Source organism: Rhinichthys klamathensis, unplaced genomic scaffold (assembly GCF_029890125.1).
Source record: "Rhinichthys klamathensis goyatoka isolate OS25496 unplaced genomic scaffold, OSU_Roscu_1.1 h1tg000309l_1, whole genome shotgun sequence".
NCBI lineage: Eukaryota > Metazoa > Chordata > Actinopteri > Cypriniformes > Leuciscidae > Rhinichthys > Rhinichthys klamathensis.
Window position 1 is genome coordinate 1,594,890 of NW_026606827.1, and position 27,042 is coordinate 1,621,931.

General features: G+C 37.7%; 1 protein-coding gene across 14 annotated transcripts in view; it reads left to right on the forward strand.

Moving 5' to 3' along the window:
- Positions 1-27,042, forward strand: part of ptprub (protein tyrosine phosphatase receptor type Ub) — a 258,109-nt gene that overhangs the window by 76,258 nt on the left and 154,809 nt on the right. For all 14 annotated transcript variants that reach the window (XM_056270916.1, XM_056270909.1, XM_056270910.1 and 11 more), the window contains exon 2: positions 3,023-3,151. In XM_056270916.1, coding sequence (XP_056126891.1) covers positions 3,023-3,151 — 129 coding nt within the window. The remainder of the gene's footprint in view (positions 1-3,022; positions 3,152-27,042) is intronic.

Consider the following 27,042-nt stretch of genomic DNA (forward strand, 5'->3'; position numbering starts at 1 on the left):
TGAGCCTGCACACACAAAAGCCTCCATGCTCTCTAGCCAAGGGGCTTTCAACCCTGGCAGTGGCTCAAGCTTGATGTTTTCTGTGTTGTTGCTGTGCCAAATTATATTGTAATTACTTATTGGAGGCAGTCATGACAAGGCTGGGTCGAGGGGCTGCGGGAGGAGCAGAGAGGAGGACCTGATTGTTGCTGTTCAGTCATGATGGTAAATCGTTTGTGCTTGACTTCAAGAAAATGTGCATTGATGGAAAGAAAAGCTGGGCGTTCCACGTCGCTCTCAGGATCTTCTGAGAATGTCTCAAATGTCTTTGGCTTTGGTAGGAGAGGAGTAATTGCCAAAATAAGGTGTCAGTTTGTCAGCTTTGGTATCTTTTCCCACTCCCACAGAAACGGATCCCTGTACTGAACTGTTAGCGATTAGTGTAAATGAAACCTACTAGGACAGAAGCTCTGGGAAGTTTCTCTCCTTCTTTTTCTTTCAGATATACTGGCTCACATGAGTAATAGGGATCGGAATCACAGTTTAAGGGTTCTTAATCTGATTCCACTTAACGATTCTGCAAATCTGATTCTTTAAATATTACGGTAATTATTCTTTTAGTTTTTTTGAGTAGTGAGATGCCTTTGCAGCCCAATAACTGGACCTTTGTGCTAAACAACATACTGCACAAAAACAATACTTTTGGTTCTTGTGGTTCATTGAGTCGTTTCACTTATTCAGACTATTCAGGGAACTTGTAAGTTGTTCTTTGATTATTTAACAGGAATGTTTGGTTTGCAATTGCTAAGTGATGTCCCAAATTAATTCAACTGATGTACAGTTTTTGTCACAGGTGTCCAGCTTTGAATATAATTTGGCTATTTTATAATATTAAGAATTTATTACCATTTAGCTATTTCTTTAATGCCAGATTTGCATTTTATATGTGCACAGTAATGTTCAAAAGTTTGGGGTCGGTAAGTTTTTTTTAGTTTTCTGAAAGAAATGCCCAGTATTTGATCAAAATACAGTAAAAAGTTATTTTAAGTTGTAATAATATTTCAAAATATTCCTGTTTTCTGATTCAATGTATTTAAAAAAACAACAACTTATGCCTGTGATGAAAAAAAGCTGAATTTTAAGCATCAATACTCCCAGTTTTCAGTGCCACATTATCCTTCAGAAATAACTCTAATATGCTGAATTGGTTCTCAAGAAACATTTATTCTTATTATCAATGTTAAAAAACAGTTGCACTGCTTAATGTTATTTGTGGAAACCACAATAAATGTTTGTCAGTATTTATTTTAAAATTGAAATCTTTGTAACATTGTCAATGTCTTTACTGATGTAAAGTAAAACATTTTTTTAAAAACTTTTGATCAATTTAATGCATCCTTGCTGAATAAAAGTACTTTAATTTCTTTAAAAATATGTTGTTGCATAGTATGCGCAATAATAACTCCCAGATATCGGCCACAATGAAACATTCGTGTCTATTATCCTTTTGAAATGAAAAAATCCAAGTAACCAATTGTTGTACTAGCCAGATTTAAAACCCCTTCCCATTTGGCTGTTGAGGGGACAGGCCCAGAGGTGGCAGTAAAGAGGCAGTCAGCTTTGAGGGTCACCTTGATGTCATAGTTATTGTCAAAGCCATTGCCAGCGTGGTTCCTCTCCCCTCTGCCCCGTCTGCTTTGAGTTGGCTCAAGTCAGCAGCACATGACTGGGATTTGTAGACTGCCCATCGCTGCCTGCTCTTTCTCACACTACAAGGCTAATGTGAGGGACCACAGCAGATGTGGCGAGGAGCTCAGGCTGTGGCACATTAAGCCGCTGCCCTTGGGTCGCAAATGTGCTGCCTAACGTGGAGCCGAAATTAGTTGCAGGCTGAGTTTAAGAAGTCTCTGATGGATTAGAATAACAGTTTGAAATAGTTATAGAAAGCTTAAAGTATTAGGCCCTGTCCCAAATGGCGCACTTTCGGTTTTGTGGACTTACAATGGCTGCCCTGTGATTTATGAAGTCCACGAGACCATACAGTGTCCCATTTGCCATTTTAGGTTTCAGAAGGGTTCTCGTGAGATATGCCCCCTTGATGCACTCTTTTGCCGAGCCTGCACTGAAGTGAGCACCGCAGCAGACTTCTTTCCATCAATCAAAGCAACATTGCGTAAGTGCAGACTCGTAGGAAGACCGCGAGTGCTTTGGGTGCTATTTGGGACAGGGCCTTTGGTTGACCCCATATTTAACTAGCAGGAAGTTTGTGAACTTTCATAAACTGTTTGTGAACATTTTTATTTATAAAATTGTATATAATACATCTATTAATAATAATACATAAAAAAACTTTCATAAAATAATATTTAATAATACATAAATAATAGTGACCAGGCTGGCAGTATATTTGCAACAATTTAGCGGGCAGAGTTATCTTTGACCGTTTAATTGGTCCTCGCTGATATATTACTTGTGTTTGTGTTGTAAATCTTCAATCACTATTGATGATTGAGTGGCAGAGGCGATGGGTAGACGTGTGTCCTTGTAGATGTTGTGTGTGAGAGCGGTGTGTCTTGAATAAAGGAATGATTACTTTGGCGAATGGTTGACTAAAGAGCCGGTGTTGTAAATGTATGTGGGTGTGTGCAGTCTGGCACCTCTCACTCGGCAAAACCAGAAATTAGATCACAGGGGCTCGCATGATGAAACAGAGCCCCAAATAACACACGGCTGCTTAATTAGGCTGTCGGGCCAGGGGGTCCTAGTATGCCTGCCTGCAGCCACATTAACTGAGGGAGTCGTATTGTAATTCACATTTCAGTGTCAACAAATTGTGGATCAAATGCTGTCCAAATGAAATGTTATTGCCCCGGAGGCTTTTAAATATACGGCCAGACGCTTTAAATAATTCATGTACAGAGACTTGTCAGGTTAAGCAGGAAGCACGTATTCCTAGCCGTTTAAGGTTTTTAATGAGAGGAAGTCATGGACTTAAACCAAGACCGATAACACGTTTTGCTTCTCTCTGTTCCTCCCTCGGCAGCGGGCTGCACGTTTGATGAAGACTCCGACCCCAGTCTGTGTGAGTTCAGCCAAGGGGAGGAGGATGACTTTGATTGGCAGCTGTTCCGCGCTCACGCCTCGCCACACTCCACCTCTGATCTCCTGCGCGGTAAGTCTGCCCAGCATTGTCCATTCTTATTCAACCAGTTTATTTCACACTGTGGCGCAAACTGTTTCGCGCCCGTGGTCCCGTCCATCTCAGATGCCCTCCTACCGGCCTCATCAGAGTGACAGCTGGAACGATGGCCGGCCTTAACAGCATGCTCTTTATTTTGTTTCTCGTTTTATTTGTAGTTTTGTAAAAATGTAGAGAAAGTTTTCTGTTAAATGTGTTGCTATCTGGAACTACTGAGAACATGCAGCCGATATTCCAGTTTTGGCGATGGGCTGCTGCAGGAAATTAATAGAACTCCCTCGGACACATGCAGATCAACTTTGACCAGTCAAAACAAGCGGGCGAAATGAGAAAGGTAAAGAGTCGGATCTATAAACGCACATCAGCAGGTCTCGTCTCTCGATGTCTTATTCTGTCCATGTCAACCGGCGAACAGAAGTGATTAGGAAGTTGGCCCTACCTGAAACGAATCGATCCCGACAATCAATGAGTTCTTTGAAATGTAGCCCATCCCGAAACGGGAAGTGTCAGAGAGATGCGCGCGGCCTGCTGGGAAGGGGCTTTTATTGAGAGTCATTGTTGAAACTAGATCAAAACAAGCAGAGGGAGGCAAGAAAGTGCAGAACTAGTAATTGGATTAGGCGGCCACCGGTGGTAAGACAGTGAAAGAGACAGATGGATCGCTGGGACTTCGATGCGAGGAGAGATAGGATGCCGATGACACAATGAAACATAAAAACTTGGTAAGGTTTTCAGCGATGAAGTAAAACACTGGGGACCTGGATAGAGAGACTTGTGAAAAGCATATCTCAGGGGGAATGTGAGCCAAGCCATAATCTACACAAGTTTGAATGGAAGGTCAAAGACTACCAGAGGAATAGGAATTTACAGACTGGGCCGGCTGTCCTTAATCTTTTTGAGGAGACAAATAGTACTACATTTGTAGTGTACATTTTTTTAGTATATATATATATATATATATATAAAGTGCTGCGTAATTGAAGGAAACATGAACTAACAATGAAAAATAGTTATCTTATCTTAGTTACTGTTAATTGCAACATTTACAAATACAGCTAACACTTTATTTTACAGTGTCATTGTTACATGTAGTTACTATAGTAATAACTATAAATTATGCAAAATTACACGCAGCTAACCGTAAACCAAACCAATCCCTAATTCATAACCCTATAGTGCATTACTTAGTACATAAATGTATAGTGTAATAATGACACCTTAAAATAAAGAACAACCCAAATATATATTATTAAAATCAAAAGCTGTATCTGTTAGTATTATTTAATGGACCTGGTTAATAAATACTGTAACAAATGAATTGCTCATTGTAAGTTAATGTTAGTTAATGCATTAACTAATGGGACCTTATGTAAAGTGCTTTGGTACTATTCTCAACAAAGTGGTACATTTTCAAAACTTTTACAAATCTCATAAAAAATAAACAAAAATGCAGTTTTAATGCTTATTTGTCACACAAAAAAGTACATTTTCGCTACACATTCTGTAATATATATATATATATATATATATATATTGAGATTTTATCAAGAAAATAAATAATATTATGAATTATTTATTTGTTTTTATATATTATGTTTACATATTTATTACATTTTTTTTATTTATTTTTATTACAAACTGTTGGTTTGCATTTCCTGACCTGTTATGACAGCTGTGTTTTACCATTTTTTTCATTCATCATTTCTTAGGGTGATTTGATGCCTGTATCTTGTATCATCTTCTGTTGAAGTAAATGATTGTGAAAATTACTAAATTGAAAGATCACCGTTTTTCGGTGATTAAAGCAAATTTTCTCATTATCTGTTATACTAATCTAGTGATTTGAGGTAATTGTTGTGTGAAAGGAAAGATTTATGCTAATGAAAGCACTGCAGCAGGTTTTTTGAAAAAATCAACTGGCAGTGCTGCAAGTGTGATCAGTTTGAAGTGAAGTCTAAGAGAATGTTCCACGCAATTGTGAATAGTACCAAAGCCACTAAAACAAAACTATAACTGGTTTGAAATATATGAATGAGTCATTAGGATAGTTGAGGATGATGGAATCCTCCACCACAGTACATCATAATCAGCATTCTAATCATATGCAGACCCAAGACACTTCACCCGCAGTCACAGGCGCTGTGCAGTAATTAATACATTTCCCTCTGGGTTTAATTAAAGCCGACTGTCTGTCGGGTGACATTCACTCTGCTCCGAGGGCAACAGATGAGTCTAGGCATGCAAAGTTTAAGTAGGTGAGAATGATGTCACACCTTGAAAACACAGCAGGAAGTGTTTGACTGTGTGAATGTAAATAGACAGTGACATCGCACGTTCACCCTGCGGTAGGAGTTTATCATATACTCTTACATGGAGAACCCCACACTGGCATCTGTAATGGGCAATGAGGCTTTAAACCGGCAGATTTTTGATCTTCATAACATGGGGCAGATTGGCTTTGGGAAACTAGGTCAGAAACTGCCATGGTACTGAGTGGCAAAACGGATGCTTTAATGTTGTTTTCTGTGTCAATATGCAAACGTTGCGCTCTCATGCATAAGGCCAGTTGTATTTTCTCAGTTCTTAGTGTTTCAGCGATTCTGTCACCATCACCCATCTTAATTCAGAGCACGACGCTGAGCTAACTTTTGCTTAGAAGATTACAAGAGGATGGGGTGTAACTCTGCTCCCTGTGTGTGGATAAAGCGGCACAGTTTTGCAGTGATAACCCGTATCTCTCTGTCAGGAGACAAATTCAGATTTTCTGTCTGAGGAAGAGGTTTATGAGGGGTGAGAAGGGGCTTTGGATGCCTACGGGGAACTCAATGACATTTTCACATTTATGTATATAAAAAATATACTTTTTTAATAGAAATATATTTTTTTCTCTGTCTCACTATGACAACAGGTCATATTTGTGACGAACAGTTTCGTAGTGTGACTTGTTAAAGGCCAGCATGGGTCATTGTGTTACTCACACCTAGGGCTGCACGATTTAAATCACAATCTAAATAAAACCAAAATCAGGATATGGCTTAGTACAATTATCAAAAAGCAAAGGCTGCAATTTAATCAAATAAATGGATAAATCAATATAACCGGCTGGTTTTTCCACCCAAAAAAAAAAAAGAAAAAAATGAAGAAATTAAGACTGCTGTAAACTTATTTAAACTAATTAAATATATTTCATATTTCTTATTTAGTAATATTTTAAATTACTAATTATATTAAAAAAGTAAAAATAATAGTCATTGATAATCAATTTTTTTTAAAATCACATTTTAAATATCAATTGCAATTTTTATCCAAAAAACAAAAACAAATATATATGTATATATCCCCTCATAGAATCGTGCTGTCCTCAAATCTCTCACAGAAATTGTGGTTTTGTTCCTCATGTTTCACATGTTGCTTAGTTGCTTAAGATAAAGGGCCTGTCAATCCATAAATGTAAAATGTTTCCATATGTAGTTCTGGAAAAGAATAAAAAAAAATACATACCCTATGATGGTACATGTTCCACTTAGGGAATAGTTCTTAGGGTGTATTCACACCAGGAAAGTCCGATAGTTCACTTGCTTTGGTCCGGACCAAATAATTTTTTATTTTTTATTTTTTGGTACGGTTCGCTTTCACACTGCGCTTTTTGCAAGTGAACCAAAATTTGTAAACAAAACCACACGTGTGCTAAGGTCGTCCATTCATTGGACAAGGATTCTCAAGTAGGGAAATCAGGAAGTGCAAAAAAGGCTTAACGTAAATTAACGCAGCATCATCCTTGTATTGTAACTATCGTTACATTATATGAACTGCAAATGCTTTTTTTTTGCATCTATGCGCGATTAGACTAAAGAGAACGCTCTGTATGTGAATGTCCTGATGCACACACTCATTCATTCATTCCATTCCAATGATGACAGTTGTAGGTTACAGTTTGACAAGAGTTTACAGTGTGACAAAAGCACAATGTTGTGTTTTATTGCGAGTGTACACAAATATAAGTAAACACTTTGCAGGTTTAATGATCTGTATGAACAAAATGACGGAGTATGTTTTTTTATGTTTCCACTGTTCGATCGCGATCGCGCCCGCGCCTCTCTCTCTCACACACACACACACACACACACACACACACACACACACACACACACACACACACACACACACACACACAGTTCGATCACGGCCGCGCCTCTGCGCACACACACACACACACTCCAGCATTGCAATCTTGACATTGCAGCCTGTTCATTATGCGGTCACACCAAACGCGAATAGAGCGTCAAATTCGCGTCTAGTTCGACGCTAGTCCAAAGCGGACGCGCATATAAAGCAAACGTTTGAAGTGAACGGGCGTTCAGAGCTAATAGCCGATGGTACTACAGATTATGTGTCCCTAAAGAACCCGCATATCTAACAGTAGTTCCGCATTACATTAATTAATTTGCACGCGAGTTTTATTTGTTTTTATACCATGTATTCTCCGTGTAAATTCGTGCACCGAACAGTGACGCCCGTACGTTTCGGTTCAATACGAATACATGTACCGTTCCACCCCTAATGCACACACGACGCGCAACAGATGTAATGTAGTAGGCTACAACAGATCACTTTCCCATAACGCAACTCCGACTACGGAAGCCTGTTAACTCAAAGGCGCAGCGCTTTCTTGCAATTGGGTCGGTTCATGTTCACACCGTAAACGAACCGTACCAGAGTTCGTTTGGAACCGTACCAAGACCACCTCTTCAGCTGGGTCTCGGTTCGGTTGTTTGGTCCGCACCCGAGTTCGATTGCTGTATTCACACCTGCCCAAAAGGTCCGCACCAAGGGGGGAAACGAACTAGAGTTCGATTCAATCGAACCAAACAAGGCAGGTGTGAATACACCCTTAGAGACGTCTTTTAAGACTGTATCAGTGTGTCTTTGATTTGAATTTGGCTTTAGACTATCATTCTTACAGTTTGACTTCAACCATACAGCTCTGTTTTATTTACTCTCCAAAGCCAATTTTGACACATTTGGTGAGTATTCATTTTAGACGGGGCAAGCAGAGTAGAGGCACTTACTCTTGAGGTCAATCGGTTAACATTCATTTGCAAAGAGATTATTTCTTATCTGAACATTAGTTGGAAGTCAGTCACACTGCAGTCTGATGCGTTCTGAGGTAAGACCTGCGTCCTACACGCTTGAATCCAGTGGATCGGTTAGTGACGGGAAGACCTCTCGGTCAACGTGGGAGGCAGAGAAATCTGCAGCACTTCGGATAACCTAATTGGTCCTTTCTCTCCTTAAGCTAGGCCTCTGAGTCCAGCAGAGATCTGCAGTAATCTCCTCACCGGAAGGAGGTTCCCACAGATATTAGCGCTAAAGCCAGGCAATTCTCTGGGCATGTTGTATCTTATTACGTCCGTCCTTAGTCAGAGAGGCACCGAGGCACACGGCGCTGATCAGAGACCTGTAGGTCTTTATTACCAGCCGCCCTTCACCTTTCTCAAACAGCAGGCTCGTGTCCCATCTGCACATTATCCACACTCTGATGCCCAGGCCTTATTCATCACTGATATGAGAGACCACAGGGGCCCCTGACAGAGGAAGTTGGTGGGGAGACGCATCTGGTGGAGTTGTAGGGTCATTATCAGACCTGGCTGGCTTCCCTCAATGATCTAATAAAGTTTCCTGAAGCCCAGAGCTGCCTGCCTCCATCCTCCGTCTCTCAATCACTGACTTCTGCTCTGGGACTCTCAAAACTGCCTCTCGACACACGGGTGGAATGGAGTTTGTAGTGCACTGCAATTATTTTGAATTAGTCTGCATGTTTACGTTTGGACTTGTTTAGGACCAGGGGCCATGTTGCATAAACATAGCCGCCAAGTTACTAGTCTGACTATTTACTCTTCAGAATTAAATTAGACCAATCTACATTTTCATGTAACTGACTTAATAAGACCAATCTTAAACAACAACATTAGATGGCTAATTTGTAAGACTAGTCTAAGCATTGTATGCGACCTGCCTGCCCCAGGTCTGGTTTGGAAGAATGTTTTAACTCGCTGGGTTTAAAAACTATTCTATTTCTATTCTTTACAATTTTACAAATAGTGTGGTCAGATAAACATTTTTTTTGTTTTTGTTTTTTGGTAAAGCGTTTTATTCTGCATGTTCATAGTTATCATTTACTATTCATTTGAAGGACATTAAAATAGCTTGTTATATAATTTTTTAAAAATTTATTTTTTTCACCAAGGCTGCATGTACAGTATTTGATTAAAAATGCAGTAAAAACAGTAATATTGTGAAATATTATTACAATTTAAAATATATGTTTTCTAATGTTTTACATTATTTTAAAATGTAATTTATTCCTTTGACTAAACTCATTTTTCAGCAGCCATTATCCTTCAGAAATCAGTCTATGCTGAACGTTTCTTGTTATAATTATGTCAATGTTGAAAACATTTGTGTTTGATGAATAGAAAGTTTAAAAGAACACGATTTATTTGAAATTTTGTAACAACAAAATCTTTACGGTCACTTTTGATCAATTTAATGCATCTTTGCTAAATAAAAGGATTAATTTCTTACAAAGAAAGAAGGTCTTGCGGACCCCAAACTTGTTGTAGTATATACCCCCATGCCAATTAAGAAATCATTTTTTGCGGTGATTTAATTGTGTGATTAATATTTTGAATCATATGAAAACAATGCATTAGAAATACAGGCATTGAGTAAAAGGCAACACTGTAGTTTTGGTACAAAAAAAATGCTTTACGAAAGTAATCGGCAGCTCTGGCAGTATATATATATATATAGGTACCATCTCATCTGAAATCAGAATCACCCGTAGCACTCAAATAATTGATTAATCATGCCTCTCTTGTTCAATTTTTCAGAAACTCTTGGATTAATACAATGATCCTCCGCTTCTCTTTGAGCTTTCATCTGATCAGAGAGGTGTCTTTTTAACCATCTCAGCCCAGAGTTTCAAGTTTTACGTTTAGCACCTCGTAATGGAATCGGCTCTTGACAAAGGTCCCAAACAAAAACCTCACCATCCATATGATTGAAATTCCATCATCAAAGTGTGCATGAGATCAAAGCTTGATGAGTATGGTAGTAAAATAGATATGCTGCTATATTAGATGGCTGAAGGCTGATTGAATAGAATTTCATTGGAATACTGGCCGATGTTTTTATCAACATTTTTCACTACCGTATAAAATATCAGTTAATCTTTTTGATATATTTTTATGGATTAGTTTTTTTTTTTTTCAGAGAGCTTGTTTGCATTCTGGAATTGTGTTTTTCCACAAAGGATACATGCGTTGCTGTTTTAGAATCTGGCCAAAACAAAAAATGTAAGACATGATGTTTAACTTAAAAACTTAATTATGAAATGGATGCTGTATGCAAAGGATGTGAAGAAGTTTGATGATTATTATTCCCGAGCTGCTGATTTACCTCATGGTTAGGAGGACAAATTATTTATATATTTGATTTGATCAAAGGGTGAATTCTAAATCCATCAGGCTTGTCCTGTGAGAGATTTGGTGGAACGGAATAAAAATTATGTGTGGTAAATGGGCACCACTGAGATGGAGGGTGAAATGGGGAAATGAATTGCTGTGTAAATCTAACAGGGCAGACTTAAATCCAGTTGTATTAGGAGGCAGATAGCATAAACCACAAAGCCAGGCTCAGACCACTACTCATTCACAAGAGTTCATATTTACAGTCACGCGCAATAAATAAATAGCAAGATGGTTTGTGTAACAAGGGGATAAAATAAAGGCTTTTTCACCTTCAATTAAAGGCAGTACAACTGTGTATCTGTTAAGATGGTATTTTTTTTGGAGGAGCTTGTTTCAAATGAGGTGACATTGAAGAAATTGAAAGGGTAAAATTGAATGTTTGCATTTTAGATCCATCCCTGTAACAGTTGGTAGCTTTATGCTGCAGATTCAGGTTTTTATATTTTTACGGAAGTTTATAAAGAGGCACGCATTGTCAAAAAGTACCAAATTTCTCAGGGTTTATGAGGCAATATATGCTTATTTTACACTGTATAGCTGCACAATTATCTGTACAATAACTTCACAATTAAGTTGTACATTTCCCTTACTGGATTATAGTTATGTCTGCAGTGCTTAAAACAGAACTACAATTCCCATCATGCATTGTGGCATTAATACTTTTTGCAAATTACTGCTGTTTACTGTGTTATTGACGGTTGTGTTGTTGCATTTGTTGCCTCTTTAAGGTCTTTGTCGTGTTGACTGCATCTCTGTTCTTAAATAAATGGTTGATTAGTGTTGTCGTCATAGTGGTTTGTGTGTTGGATGTTACGCTGCAGCCCACATCAAATACTTAATTTCCATGCCGTCTTTATATTCTTTAGAGACATCTATTGTTTGGTTCCCAAAATTGTTGATAGTCAGGCTCGTGTAAATGAATTAAAGTACCAGCAACATTTCCACTATGATACTTGTTTTTCGTGTCTCACGTGTTATTGTAAACCAGATTTTCTCCAAATGTGAGACAAAACCACACAACATGGATCAGTTATCATAGAAATAGCGGAGCTGAGTGGATCTGTTTACAGGCGCAGGACGGATTTGCACAGACCAGAAAACCTTAACCACTTTAAATAAAAATACATTTCTGAAACTACATTATACATTACATTAAATTACCCTTCACAAGTTTGGGCCCAGTAAGATTTTTTATTTTTTAAAGAAATAAATACTTTTTTATTCAGCAAGGATGCATTAAATTGATCAGAAGTGACAGAAATCATCTGTAATGTTATATTTCTTTACTATTTAAAATAAATGCTGTTCTGAACTTTCTATTCATTAAAGAAACATGAAAAAAAAGTATCACGGTTTCCACCAAAATATTAAGGAGCACTACTGTTATCAACATTGATAATAATAAGGAATGTTTCTATGCAAATTAGCATATTGGAGTGATTTCTGAAGGATCATGTGACACTGAAAACTGGAGTAATAGTTAATTTAGTTAAATTGTTTAAATTATTACAAAAAAAAAATCACAATATTACTCATACTGTTTTTACTGTATATTTGATCACATAAATGCATCCGCTGTGAGCATTTCTTTCAAAAAAATCTTACAGACCCCTATCTTTTGGTAATGTGTATACGACAAACATGGTGATGTTATTATGTGAGCTATAATTGTTTCATCCATCAAAAGTGCTGTTTTCCCCCATATGCATTCAATTATGACATACTTCAATTTGTTGAACCAGCTGTCAATTAGAGTGGCCACACCCCTTTTCAGTAAAGAAAATGTGGAACGTTTGAAAACACAATTATATGACAAGCTTTTAGTCTGACGTCCTCTTCCTCCTCAACCAACCATTAAAATGTAATTTAGATAATCACAATATAGCAAATATCTCTAATTTGTCTAATTAAAAGACTATAAAAAATAATAATAATAATCTAGCAAGCTGATATCTGCACGTACATGCTGAAATATGAATTCAGAGCTGGTGTTTTGTGAATAAACATGGTTAATGATGCTTAACGGTGTTTACTTTAATGAGGGCATACATTGTTCATAAATCAAATAAGGTCACAATTTTAGATATTTATTTTACATTGTGCTTATTACACATTACATGTAGTTACTATGCATGTATGTATGTGTGTGTGTGTGTGTGTGTGTATTATATATATTAGGGCTTTCAATAGATTAAAATTAAAACCCTTTTGTGCAATTAATCACATATTTATCATGAAATTAAGCATCTCTGAAATGTGTCCTAATCTAATGCACCAGGCGGCCATTTTGGAACCTGAACCGAGTCTTTAGGTGGGACACAATTTTCTTTGTTTGAAGTTACAGCAGAAAACACCCACAGGGACTTGACATTAAGCTAGGCGACGGCATAGCTGAGCATGTACTATGCTAATGTTAGCTCCCCTCTAGCGACAGCCTCCCTGTAATTAATGTTGTTTTGCGGCTAGCAGGCGAGACCTTTCAGAGTAAAGAGGTCTGTTTAACTGTATAATTGAGAGTGAAGTTATGACCGTAACCTTCAAATAGCCTCTGGTGCTGGTCACCTTGACCATGTCAAGTAATAGCTGCCTGCAAGGAGCTTATCTTTTGATGGCTCAATGAATAAATAGTGTCTTCCAAGGACTGCGACGTTAAGATGGAGGATGTAGAAAGAAGGATGGAGTAGCGGCATAATGTGTCTAAGGGTTCTGCTCCAGTGCGGAGCTTAACCCGCAGGCAAAACTGCTGGTTGTGTTTATGTTGTCATGCTTGCTTAGCTGTTATGCTAAGCAGCATGGAGCTCAGGGACAACCCCCTGATCGTGCTTGTTTGCTCTCTTTTTACCCTTCGCCTGCTCTCTCTTTCCATGTCACCGACATGTTATCTTTCAGGAGAATTCAGAGCTGCACTTAAAGCCATTTTAGATGTGACATTAGACTAGCGCTGTGAAAAGCTAGTCACATAAAGGGCTGCCCACGTCTTTCCGGGCTAATTTAAACTCTGTCTAGCTGCGTGACACGAATTAGCCTGTGACACGACACGCAGCGTGAATGTAATATAAAAAAGTTCAGTGTTTAAAAATGTTAAACTGATTCAAACTATTCATTGTCATGCTTTTTTTTTTACTTTATAGGAAACGTTCGCTATTCTCTTTATAGAATAGACTAAAGCTGGTCTTGACTACTTATTTTTATGGTGTGATATTATATATCGTGACCAAGCCACAGTCTTAGATTATTTATTTGGGTTTAGAGCGATTAAATGAATGCTGCAGGTGTTGAGTTGGGCATATATTATGAGATCTGCTGACTTGGTTTTTATTCGGCTGTGGAAATGGTGTTTTACTGCTCGGAGGTTGTTTTTTAATCAAGGGTTGAGGAGAGTGCCTTGGGGAGCACTGGAATCATTCGTGGTTCAGCGTTGTGTAGATGCTGCCTAATACAGTCAAAGCCCATCAGTAATTCAGTGTCCTGGCTCACTGGCCACAGCATTAGGCTTTAAGGCAGCACATAAAGTGTGTGAACACATTGCCATTTATCTCAGTCAATGGGCCTGTGCACACACACACATCTGACATTTAGTATCTCATCAGCATGACAGATTGTTCCACCATAGAAATATTAGAAAGTAAAACACTGTATCCATGAATCCGCTTTATTCTCACCGTGGTAATTGTAAGCGTCTGGACATAATTAGTTCTTAAAGGTAATTTTTGTTTATGTTTCGGTTTTTTGTATATCTAAGCTGGAAAATTAATGTTACTGTAAGTGAAAGCTGTTCTTAGAACATGGTAGAAGATTTCTAGCTGTTCATAAGCTGGTTGACCAGCAACCATGTTTCAGAAACCAGCTTGACCAGCTTAAGCTGGTACAGTATAAACCAACTATTAGCTGGTTTGTTGCTAAGCCAAGATTGTCTGCTAACTTGCACCAGTTAATGACCAGCTTCAGCCAAATAATGGTTAACCAACTTTGACTAGCTAATGGTCATCTGCTATGATCATCTGAGACTAGCTGTAGTAGTGACCAACTAATGGCCATTTTGTACTAGCTTATGGCCAGACTAGTTAGTGAGCATCTTGGATAAACCAATGAACAATTTGTACAAGTTTGACCATCTTAGACTAGTTATTGGACATACCAGTGGCGATTTTGTTATCTTATGACAATCTTAGACTAGCTAATGATCATTTTTCACAAGCTAATGACCATCTTAGACTAGCCAATGAAAATATTTCATAAACAAGAATGATCATCTTAGACTAACCAGTGGCCATCCTAAACAACAAACCCAATGACCAGAATAGACTAGCTAATGGCATTTTTACTAGCCAATGATAATCTTAGACTAGCCTATAACCAGTTTATAATGATCAGTTTAGACCATTTATACCAGCTTAAGCTATCTAATGACCAGTTTAGACTAGATAATGATCAGTTTAGAAACCATATAGAAACCAGTTGTCATGTTCCAAAATGCAGTACCATCTTAGACTGGATTTTCCAGCAGGGAAAACAACAACAAGATGGAATAATTCAGCTGATGGTTGTTTGGTTATTTCTGTCTCAAGAGAATTTGTTTGAGATATGAAGTCTTCTGAGTTGGAAATGCTGGTTAGCTCATACTTGAACTTTTCACTGACAATGAAGGCCTTGTGTACAAGTAGAATCTTTGTCTTCTATTGCCTGGCGTGCTCTCTTTTTCCCTTATTCCTTTGCTCTGTTCTCAGGTGCAATCTATTTTGGGAAGAATTACCATAATAACACGCGTCGCGCGAGACTGGCTGTCATTGTAATTGATATCTAGACGCGGCTGCTGGGCGGAGCCATTTGCATATAATCACTTTAACTGATATGATAATGAATGTGGTGGGCCTGATGCAAGCAGAAAGTCTCTCCGGAGACGGATGGCTATTTGAATTATACTCAATAAGTAATATATTATTCTATGAAGTGAGACTCTTTTGGCACAGCCACACCTGGATAGATTTAACAAGGTCCACCTTGCTTATATAAGCAGTCCTCTTCATGCTTGTACATGTTTTCTCGTAACCTTAATTACTTGGCCTTGTTCACCCAGATCTCTCTTGAGTGAGTTGTGTCCTTGTAGCCACCTGGAGATTTTCCTTTTATTTATGCGACTGCCAGTAAATCCTCACTCTACTGGTGTAGTGAAGAAGTCAGAACGAAAAGGGGTTTGTTACTTCTTTAGATAAAAAAAAAAGAAGAAGAAAAAACTAAAATTACAGATAGGGTCAAATTATGACAATTACGGTATTACTCAAATCAGAGATAATTTGGCACAGTTTGTAAGTCATTGCTTCAGGTTTCCCACAGAACTGAAAAAAACAAACAAACATCTGAAGCCTTATAACTAACAACCAATGAAATATATTAACATGCACCTTGTACTCTGTTGATGATACAAAAGGGAATAAATTAATATATTTAAATTAAATAACTGTTTTTGACCATACAATGAAAGCCAATGGTGTCCAAAAACTTTCAAACAGTGAGACATTTTTTTTTTATATTTTCTTTCGTATTTCACAGAAGAAAGGAAATTATAGAGGTTTTGATTGAGATGAGGGTGAGTAAACGATGACGGAATGTTCATATTTTTGGGTGAAATATCACATTAAGTGTGGAAAATCTGTAAAATTAAACTCAGAGGCAAACACATTTCCCCCCTCTGGTATCTGGTGGGATGCTAAAAGGGAAAAGGTGATACGGAGAGAATAGATTAGAAAGTGAATTCAGAATTGGTTTGGGAAAGGCTCTGGTTGTAATGCAGTCCTCCAGCTTTCTGGGAACTCTCTTACATGAGTTCATTTGTTCCTCGAACACAGTTGACCTCCAGTTAGCCTCAATTTCTGCTAACTGGCAGCAGCAACAAGCTGAGAGCACAAAAACACTCCACTTCAGAAAAACAGCCTGTGGAAGTTTTAAAAACTCTTTGCTTACAAATCTCATCGTGCCTGAATTACAGTTGAATACTGATAGCCTACAGTTTATTATCATTAAAAATGGTCTACTTTTTGCGCTATCAGTGATGTCACCCAAAAATGAAAATTAATAACTAATGAAAACTAATGTCGTTTCAAAACTGTATGCCTTTCTTTCTTTGGCGGATAACAAAAGATGATATTTTAAAGAACTGTTTTTATCCATACAACGAAGGTTAGTGGGGTCCAAAACAACATTGTACGGACAGTTAAAAAAAAAAAAACTTTTCAAAATATATTTAATTTTTATTTTCATATGAGGAATTAATTAACTTAATTATTTTATTTCAGGAGCCCCCAGAACTGTTAAACTGTAAGAAAAAAACAAAAACAAAAAAAAACGTACAAGATTAATTTTTATCGAGGTTATTTGTGAAAAAATGTTCAATTCAGATACACTACTATTCAAAAATTTAGATTTTTTGGGGGGGGATTTAAAAAATTTTTTTGACAAGTCTTTTGTGAGTTTTATAAGTCTCACCAAGGCTGCATTTTATTTGATCAAATCAACTTTCGATCAATATAAAGGAATAGTTAATTAAAAAATGAAAAATCTGTAATCATTTACTCACCCTTATGTTGTTCTAAACCTGCATGCGTTTATTTTTTTGCTTCTGTTGAACTAAAAAGAAGATATTTTGAAGAATGTTGGTAACCAAGACAGTTGATGGCAGCCATTGACTTCCGTAGCATTTCTTTTCCTTCTATGGAAGTCAATGGCTGCCTTCAACTCTCTGGTTACCGACATTCTTCAAAATATCTTTTATTTAGTTCAACCGAAGAAAAAACTCATACAGGTTTGGAACAACATAAGGGCGAGTAAATGATGACAGAATTTTAATCTTTGGGTGAACTATCCCTTTAATTGCATCCTTGCTAAATAGAAGTATTCATTTCTTTCAAAATAAATTATTGACCGCAAACCTTTGAACGGTAGTGACCATTGTCAGGTTATACTGGTCTTACATGGCACCTAACCATACTAGCTTACATTGCTAGCAATGGCAAAGAAATGAGCAGGTTAGCTAACATTGTTGAATGACTAAGCAGAGATGCTCCTGCTGCTGGAGTAATTGGCTTTCTCTCCTCCACCTTCTATCAATCCAGGACTCTGTTGTTTTTTTGGGAGAATGGAGGTTCTGAGTGAGAGAAAATGTTGGCTGACTACAAAGACGTGCTGGTGTCATATGAGCAGAAGCAGGAGCACAACCGACTGCAATTAACCGAACACAGAGAGAGAACATAAATGAGGATTAGTGAGAGATTGGAGAGAGAGAGAGAGAGAGAGAGAGAGAGAGCCAACGGGAGTGAGAGGTCCAAAAGAAAAAGAGTAAACGAGATAAGAAGTGTAACAGGGTTGACGAGAGAGTGAGAAGGGGGGATTAGAGGAAGTCTGTAGATACGACACCAAGGAAGAACAGAGGATGATGAACAGTGAGGAAGATGCTGAGTTCCAAGACAAAAGAGCAGAGAGGAGCGATAACGCTGCTGAGCATGAAGATAGAGAAAGAGGGAGAGAGAGCGAGAGATGGAGCTCTCTGAAGGATTGGGAATAGGAATGCTGAGAATAAAGCTCAAAGTTAAATAAAATATGAAGCACAAGGAAGACTTTAAAGTGAATATTTTTTCTGTTTTTCCACAAATATGACAAACACTGGCTTTTATGTCAAGATAACGTGGTGATTGTATTGAGCGGCTAGATTTGGTAAAACGGTGTGTTTTTTTTTAGGTTGAGGTCTCGTGTTTGTGCTGATACATAAAATTCCTTTTAATGTGAATGTGTCACCAAAAATGTGTCTCTTAAGATTTGTTTGATTTTTGTTTTTGCGGTGGAACTCAATGGCAACTAGTTGAGTTTGAGAATAATTGATCAACTGAATTTTTATTTATTTATTTGTTTTCTGTGCAACTTTTGGGGGAAAACCTGTTGAATTTATCTAAAAAATTTTATGAAGCTAAGAGTAAGGTTGTGTGGCATTCAGAATTTAATTGAGATTTCATTTAGATTTGAGGAGGTAGAATTAAAATGGATTAAAATTCCAATAATTCGTTTTGATTAATAAATGAATTACTTCTTTATATTATATTTAAGTTTTTTTTATTGTTATTATGAAAATATAAAGCAGCTAAATACACAAAATTGTTGTGTGTATGATAGCATAATTCAGACTGAAAAATAAAATATATTATTAAAACATTTAATTTCTCAGAATGCTTTAATATACCACATCCTGCTGTCCATATTTATTCATTTTTTTATCTGAAAACAATGTTGTGGACATTGGATGCACCGAAATGAAAATTCTGGATGCACTTGGCTGAAAACTGAAACCGAAAATATTAAGGAATAAATGAATAATCAATTAATTAACCAAACCTATTTAATAATCAACACTCAAATAGCTAAAAAATAAGTTGTACATTTAAATTGCATGTATGACAGTTTTTATATCAACTTTTTAATAACAGTATTGTTTCTTCTCCAGTTTGTTGGTGAAATGTGAACATTTAAAACATTGATTTGATTTATTCTTAAACATACATTAAATAATGAAGACATCACTTAGTGACATTGTATAGCCTACAAGCTTGTTTTATTGATGTCTTTCCTGGGTTTAAACACAGATTTAGTGATAACATGAGACAGGATTCATCAGTCTAAGCTGTAATGTATCTTTCAACATACCTTCTGGTGTTCACCCATGTTTATTTTGTACTGTAACTTGCAATAAAGAGGTGGTCAGATGATCGGTTCACAAGCGCTTGATGTGCTACCATTTGAACTCGAGAAATTGATATTGTCAATCCAGAGCTAGTGTCCACACAGCTAACGTGTTTAACTGTTGTAGCTTATCCACGATGTGTGCATGAAATAGACACTGAAAACAGACAAAACACGCCATTGGAGAAGCGCTAATTAAACATCTGTTTTGGTCACTGATTTCAGGCCAAAACCGAAAATAGCTGTTTCGGCTGAAAAAGTTCGGTAGCCGAAATTTCGGTGCATCCCTAACATTTAGAATTAGTTTAGAAAAGAATATCTAATCAGTTGGGGAGAAATACGTTTCGATATCAGGGAAAAAACAGACATAAACAGTCAAAATCGCTGAAAAATTATTGGATCTGTTGCAAAAATTGTGACTATTGAATTTGAATTAAAAAGGAACCCGTTCTAAAATTCTTATTTTAAATTCTTGCATGGCCCAGGCTAAGAATAAACGCTTTAAATAAAACAAACAATCAAATTAGTTCAACAAACGTGCAAGGGGCAGGTGATGAAACCTGCTGCGATTTCTGCAAAGTTGTGCATGCCGATTACTAGTAAAAAAGTTCAGGAAAAAAAACTGCAGTAACTTTTGTTGACCATAGCTTTAAGCTAGTCTCAAAGTCTAGCTTCACTGTCAGTGCTCCCTCCAGAATCCGAGCACTGTTTGCGGTGGAGCCGAACAGCAGGACTCTCAGTGGAACCTCACTCAAACGCTCCCGACTGCCACTACAAATGACTTCTGGGAATCCTCCAGCGGGAGCTGTCTAAAGTGATCTGCTCAGGCTGAAGCGCCTCTAACGTGGGCCCACGTGAACTCGAGTGTGGAATTGTAATAATGCCACGCGTACAGCTCCAGACCGACAGTAGCGAGACATTCGCATGGAATAATGAGAAACATGTTCACGGATGTATGCGTCCGTGTTTAGGCTCACACATACAAATACTGTGGGCCTTCAGCAGTGCCAGACAGAGACGTATGAGTTTTATGTATCCATCGCAATGCTTTCCATAATGAAATTTAGTTTTACAAAGAGAACAGCTGCCTTGTAGTCACCTTGCTGAGAGTTACTGTCTATATATAAAAATGGCAGTTTCCTTATAGGATGGAGCAATGGTGACTAATCGAGACAATGTTTTTCGTTTGAGTTAAGTCCAATGTAAATGAATGTTTGAATGAATGAATGAATGAATGAAAAGTTTTTATGTCGAACATGTAGAAAAAAAACAACAACAACAAAAAACAAAATAAAAATACAATCATACTAACAATTAATAACAAAAAACAATTAATAACAAAAAAATCAATTTTAACTTATACATGTCCGAAAAGGAGTAGGAATAAGCATAAGCTTATTCAATCCTACCCCATCTCCACTACTTTTTAATAATTAATTAGCTAATTAACCGGTTGACCGAACATTTTGATCTATTTGTCTCTACACACCAAAAAAACAAAACCAACATACATATTTACCTATGTTTATATACACTCACCGGCCACTTTATTAGGTACCCCATGCTAGTAACGGGTTGGACCCCCTTTTGCCTTCAGAACTGCCTCAATTCTTCGTGGCATAGATTCAACAAGGTGCTGGAAGCATTCCTCAGGGAGTTTGGTCCATATTGACATGATGGCATCACACAGTTGCCGCAGATTTGTCGGCTGCACATCCATGATGCGAATCTCCCGTTCCACCACATCCCAAAGATGCTCTATTGGGTTGAGATCTGGTGACTGTGGAGGCCATTTTAGTACAGTGAACTCATTGTCATGTTCAAGAAACCAATTTGAAATGATTAGAGCTTTGTGACATGGTGGAAGTAGCCATCAGAGGATGGGTACATGGTGGCCATAAAGGGATGGACATGGTCAGAAACAATGCTCAGGTAGGCCGTGGCATTTAAACGATGCCCAATTGGCACTAAGGGGCCTAAAGTGTGCCAGGAAAACATCCCCCACACCATTACACCACCACCACCAGCCTGCACAGTGGTAACAAGGCATGATGGATCCATGTTCTCATTCTGTTTACGCCAAATTCTGACTCTAACATCTGAATGTCTCAACAGAAATCGAGACTCATCAGACCAGGCAACATTTTTCCAGTCTTCAACTGTTCAATTTTGGTGAGCTCTTGCAAATTGTAGCCTCTTTTTCCTATTTGTAGTGGAGATGAGTGGTACCCGGTGGAGTCTTCTGCTGTTGTAGCCCATCCGCCTCAAGGTTGTGCGTGTTGTGGCTTCACAAATGCTTTGCTGCATACCTCGGTTGTAACGAGTGGTTATTTCAGTCACTGTTGCCCTTCTATCAGCTCGAACCAGTCTGGCCATTCTCCTCTGACCTCTGGCATCAACAAGGCATTTCCGCCCACAGAACTGCCGCTCACTGGATGTTTTTTCTTTTTCGGACCATTCTCTGTAAACCCTAGAGATGGTTGTGCGTGAAAATCCCAGTAGATTAGCAGTTTCTGAAATACTCAGACCAGCCCTTCTGGCACCAACAATCATGCCACGTTCAAAGTCACTCAAATCACCTTTCTTCCCCATACTGATGCTCGGTTTGAACTGCAGGAGATTGTCTTGACCATGTCTACATGCCTAAATGCACGTAGTTGCCGCCATGTGATTGGCTGCTTAGAAATTAAGTGTTAACGAGCAGTTGGACAGGTGTACCTAATAAAGTGGCCGGTGAGTGTACATCTTCAATAAAAAATTACATAAGAAAATAAATAAAAAATAATAATAAAAGAAAAAAAGAAAAAATATTAATAAACTATCACCTAACTAATAACCTTCATCCTCTCTATACCTTGCAAATATCCTATTTTTACAATGTTTCATTTGATATTTACAGTTTACGTGATAATAGCATTTGGAACACCATTTGCCTTAGGGCTGGAATATACTTCATGACTTTTGCTCAGATTTTTACTGCTGCGACAATATTTCAAGAATATTTGCGATAATGATATTTATGACGATAAAAAAAAAAATGTAGACCATTTTCTTAATTACATTTATCTCACCTAAATGTTTGCTCACTCGTTGCGTTTTTACAATTGGGCAATTTTGTTGTTAAAAGTTTACACAACACAAGGAAGCTTGATTTCAATCTTTGAATTAAATTGAAGAAAAGTAGATAAAATGTATACAAAATAATAAAAATACAAATAAAGAGAAAAGTTTTGGGGTACAGAAACTGAATAAGGTAATCAAATATAAAATGACACTGGCTTTTAGTCCTGAGTCCTGACTAAATTAAATACATAGGCTATTAATTCTGATTTCTTACAACTAAAGCTATCTTTTGTTGTTTTGACGACAACATTAATGACAGACACATATGGCTGCTGTCACTTTTGGAGCTAGTGCCCGGATCCATTGGTTTTCATTACACTGGCTGTCACACTGTTACATGCGTTTTATGCTTATTTAAGACGTAATCGACTGTGTTTGAGTTTACGAGACCAGAATTGTGACTATTATTTATTTTGCGTGTTTTTTCTCCCGTTAAAGCGATATAATCTGCGAAAAATAACTTTTGTTACTCGCGAGCTGTTTGTGAGGCGGCTTTACAGTATGTATGCACGCCGAGTAAACATCTCTCAGAGAGCGCACGAGTACTGGATAATAGTTTAACATCGCTTGAATGTTTAAACTGATAAGACTTAAAAAGAAGTGAAAATGATACACTTCAGTTACGATGCAATGCTGGCCCAATTGTGCAAATGACAATTCCGTCATGTCCCGAGAACACTCACGTGGTTTGTAAAATTGCGTCTCGGAGAAAGTTTTAAAATGATTTATTTGATTTTATAATCTGTGTGGATTAATTTAGGCTACTCATACAATCTACATGCTAAAGTGAATCAATGTTTGCGGTGGAATTTACCGCATTATAAGTGGTAGACCTGCGGGAATAAAATACTATTGAAGTAGCTCCCTTTTTAGGGTACTAAATCGTCTTTGGAGGCTGACATGCTGCTCTCACGCTCAGACCGGTGTTGTTGTGCGCGCCATACATCATCGCGTCGCTATATCATTGATGACTTTTTTTATCATGTAAAATTTTATACCGGTGTTATCGTGGACGGTATGAAATGGCACACCCCTACTCCTTAGGCTCATCTGCGAAAATATCACTGCATCTTATTTACTTACTTATAGAAGTAGAAAGTCTGAATAAAGTTTTTTTTTTCTTATCCCACTCTTCCATCTCATTTCATTCCATCAGGAAGAAAGTTTATATGGATAACTTGCTCTTTTGTTCATATCCTCTGGGCGAGTGCCATAATGGCTGCATCATTTTCATGTCACTGCTTGCTCATTTGCAGGTGCCCTCTGGAAGCAGGAGTGCTGTTGTCACATTTCACAGGACATTATTCGACATCCCTTTGGACTCGCTGTATAACAGCGATGACCCAGTCAATCATGTCTATCCACTCTCTCCCTTTCTCTCCGTCTGTCTGGATGGACATTGAAGTGATTTGGCAGGGTTTACCCTTGGACTAGTTGGGGTCATCATGTTCGGTCATGCACATGTCCTGCTAGACATGGCTCAGAGACAAACAGAGCTAGATTTAGCTTTATACCAGCAGTTCTTTCCCCTAAGTGCTCTTACACACCCCTCTAGAGAAGAAAAGCCCTAGTGGCCCCTGTTCAAATCCATGGTCATTTTCCCTTTGACCTAAAAGCAGTCCCAAACCTCATTAGAGCTTCTCTCAGGGCCTCTTGTGGACGGTTGTCTGCTACACTAATGGCCCATGGAGTGACCAGAGGATTTGAGAGATGACCTCTGACCAGACACATGCATCTACAGTACTGAGGTGACATGATGTAATGTAGTGTCAAGGTGATCTCACAAATTAGTATTAAAAATCTAAACATCATTAAAACTTAGGTTTTTAGGTAACTATATTTATATTTCACAATTGCAACTCTGTTTCTCATAATTGCTTTTTTTGTGAATATTTCTCACTTGAAACTTTAGGCTATATCTCTCAGTGTGAGTGTTATTTAAAAAAAAAAGTAATATAAACCTTAATTTGTTTAAAATAAGAAGGTATAGGTATATTGAAGATTTTTTTTCAAGATTCAATATGAAATGTCCTGTGCAGTTTTACTTGTCAAGTAAATTTAAGGATGTTTGGCTATTATTACTCAAAAATGAGGCAGAAATGCTGATTAAGAAAATATTTTTTGCAGCGTAAGCTCCGATATCCCATCCTTTAGCTAACACAATAATACGTGCTGATCTTGTAGTGGTAATTGAATTAGCCGTAGATCAACAGACACAGATATGAGAACGTATTCCTCATTACATTGCATTGCCGGTTTCAGCTGCCCTAGTCTATTTTTGACTGTAGAGGTGTTATAGAGTGGCTTTGTTATCTTTGCTGACGATTAGACTGCAAGATAACCAGGATTTATTGGCCCAGTAAGGATAACAATTCATTACTAGACGAGAACTGCCGTAATCCTATTTCAACAGGCCGTAATTGGGTCTCAACACCCCCCTTCCCGCCACCAACGCCGTCGTCACCTAAACTAGCAACCATCGGCACTACCTTGAAAAGTCGTAGAGAAATCTTTCAAAGTGAATTCGAGATGAAGCTTAAAGAAATCCCCATGTATCATGCGTTGTGTAAAATGAAGTGAGGAAAAGACGGCAAGACTGGGACCTTGATGAGGATACACACAAGCTCTTGTGTACCACAGTGACACTGCGCTGCAGAGAGCAGTTTGCCTTTGTTTTAAAGCGCGAGGCTTAACAGGCTCACCGGTTCAAAGACTTTTCCTTTATTGCCTCCGTTTCCCTGCTGCCATTCTGCTTTCTGTCTCACATAGTGTATTCACACTAACTGCTTTTTACTTCTGTTCTGTTGTTCTCTGTATGTCAACCCACACTCAATCTCTCCGCAACCATATGCTTGTTCAAAAAAAGAATAGCGCTTAACGCTGTCTAGTATAGGCTATTACATGATTATTGCATTGAAAGCACGGGCCACTTATTATTCACGGACGACACATAGGCTTCAGACATGAGTGTAATATCCTGTTCCCTTCTTTTCGGGCCACGTAGACTGTAGTGAGCCAATGATTTGATGTGGTATTCCTGGTGACAACTAAACAAAGGCTCAGTACTTAGCACGCAATTTCTCAATAAGCACTTTAAAATGCAGTACTCTAGAACAGGGGTGTTAAAACTGGGCTCTGGTGATAAGGTCAGAGAAATATAAGTGATTTGTGAAAAATCAAATGTAGTTTCATTCTGTTTTTTGTTTGGAAATCATAACCATTCATTATTTGAAATGATTCATCTATAATTAATAGAATTATACATTTTATTCTGTCGACTATTTTCTAGATAATATTTTACACATATTTAGAATATTTATGGGTCTTCATTCATACGGTCGGTAAGGTTTTTTAATGCTTTTAAAAGTCTTTTATGCTCAGCAAGGCTGCATTTATTTGATAAAAAATACAGTAATATTGTGAATTATTTTAAGGAATTTAAATAACTGTTTTTTTGTTTTAATACATTTTAATGCCATTTATGTCTGTGATTGGAAATTTCAGCAGCCAAATTCAACTTTTACTCCAGTCTTCAGTTTCATATGATCCTTCAGAAATCATTCTAATCAAATAATTTAAGAAACATTTCATGTTATGTACATTAAATATTTTATGAAGTGGGACCCAAAGGTGTCAAGATGTCATCATATTTGGGGGCCCATGGCATTAAAAAGTTTGAAAACTCCTGCTTTAGAAGACAATGGAGCTTTGAGTGTAATACTGAACGTTATGTCTTACTGCAATCACCTTTAAGTTGATGTTTCTCTTCATTTTCATCAAAATTTTCCTAATTATTGGAATTCCATACTTCTGCCTCAGCAATAATAAGGGCCAAAAAGCTCTTAAAAAAGCCTATTTCACAAAAATAGCTAATTTCACATTTTCCTCTGGCTGTTAGCGTATGGTTAGATTCTCCCCGTCTGAAGCCTGCTGTCTTAGCAAGATTCATTTGGAGATAAGCTAATAAAACGTATCCTCAAAATGTGTTAAAACAGGAAGCTTAACCCGCTAAAGGCTACATCAAGGAAAACATTCTTGGCACTTTGTAGGGTAAAGTGGGGCGTAGGAGGGGAAGAAACATTATGCTTTAGGGATTGTGGAAATACTCTGATGTAAGGAATGACTCTCCTCTTATATGCATGCTCTTCAATGACCCTATTTCCATATCCATGTGGAAGAGCTATTGTCAGTATAGGACACAATCACGCTTCCACATATGAGGTTCAAATTAAACCGCTCCATCTCAAGCCTCTGGGAGCACTGGAGTCATCATCGGCTTGTTTGTGGCCTGACAAGTGAACTTCCATTAAACGTTCTCGTGACATTTTAAATGTGGGCTGTTCTGAGTCATACCTTTTAGAAACAAATACCTTCATCACGTCGTAATAAGCTTGTTTTTTTTTATCTCTCTGCAGGTTCAGACATTTGATCTGCTGTAACTAGAAAAGCACTCGCTTGCATTCTGTCATCATAACAGAAATAAAT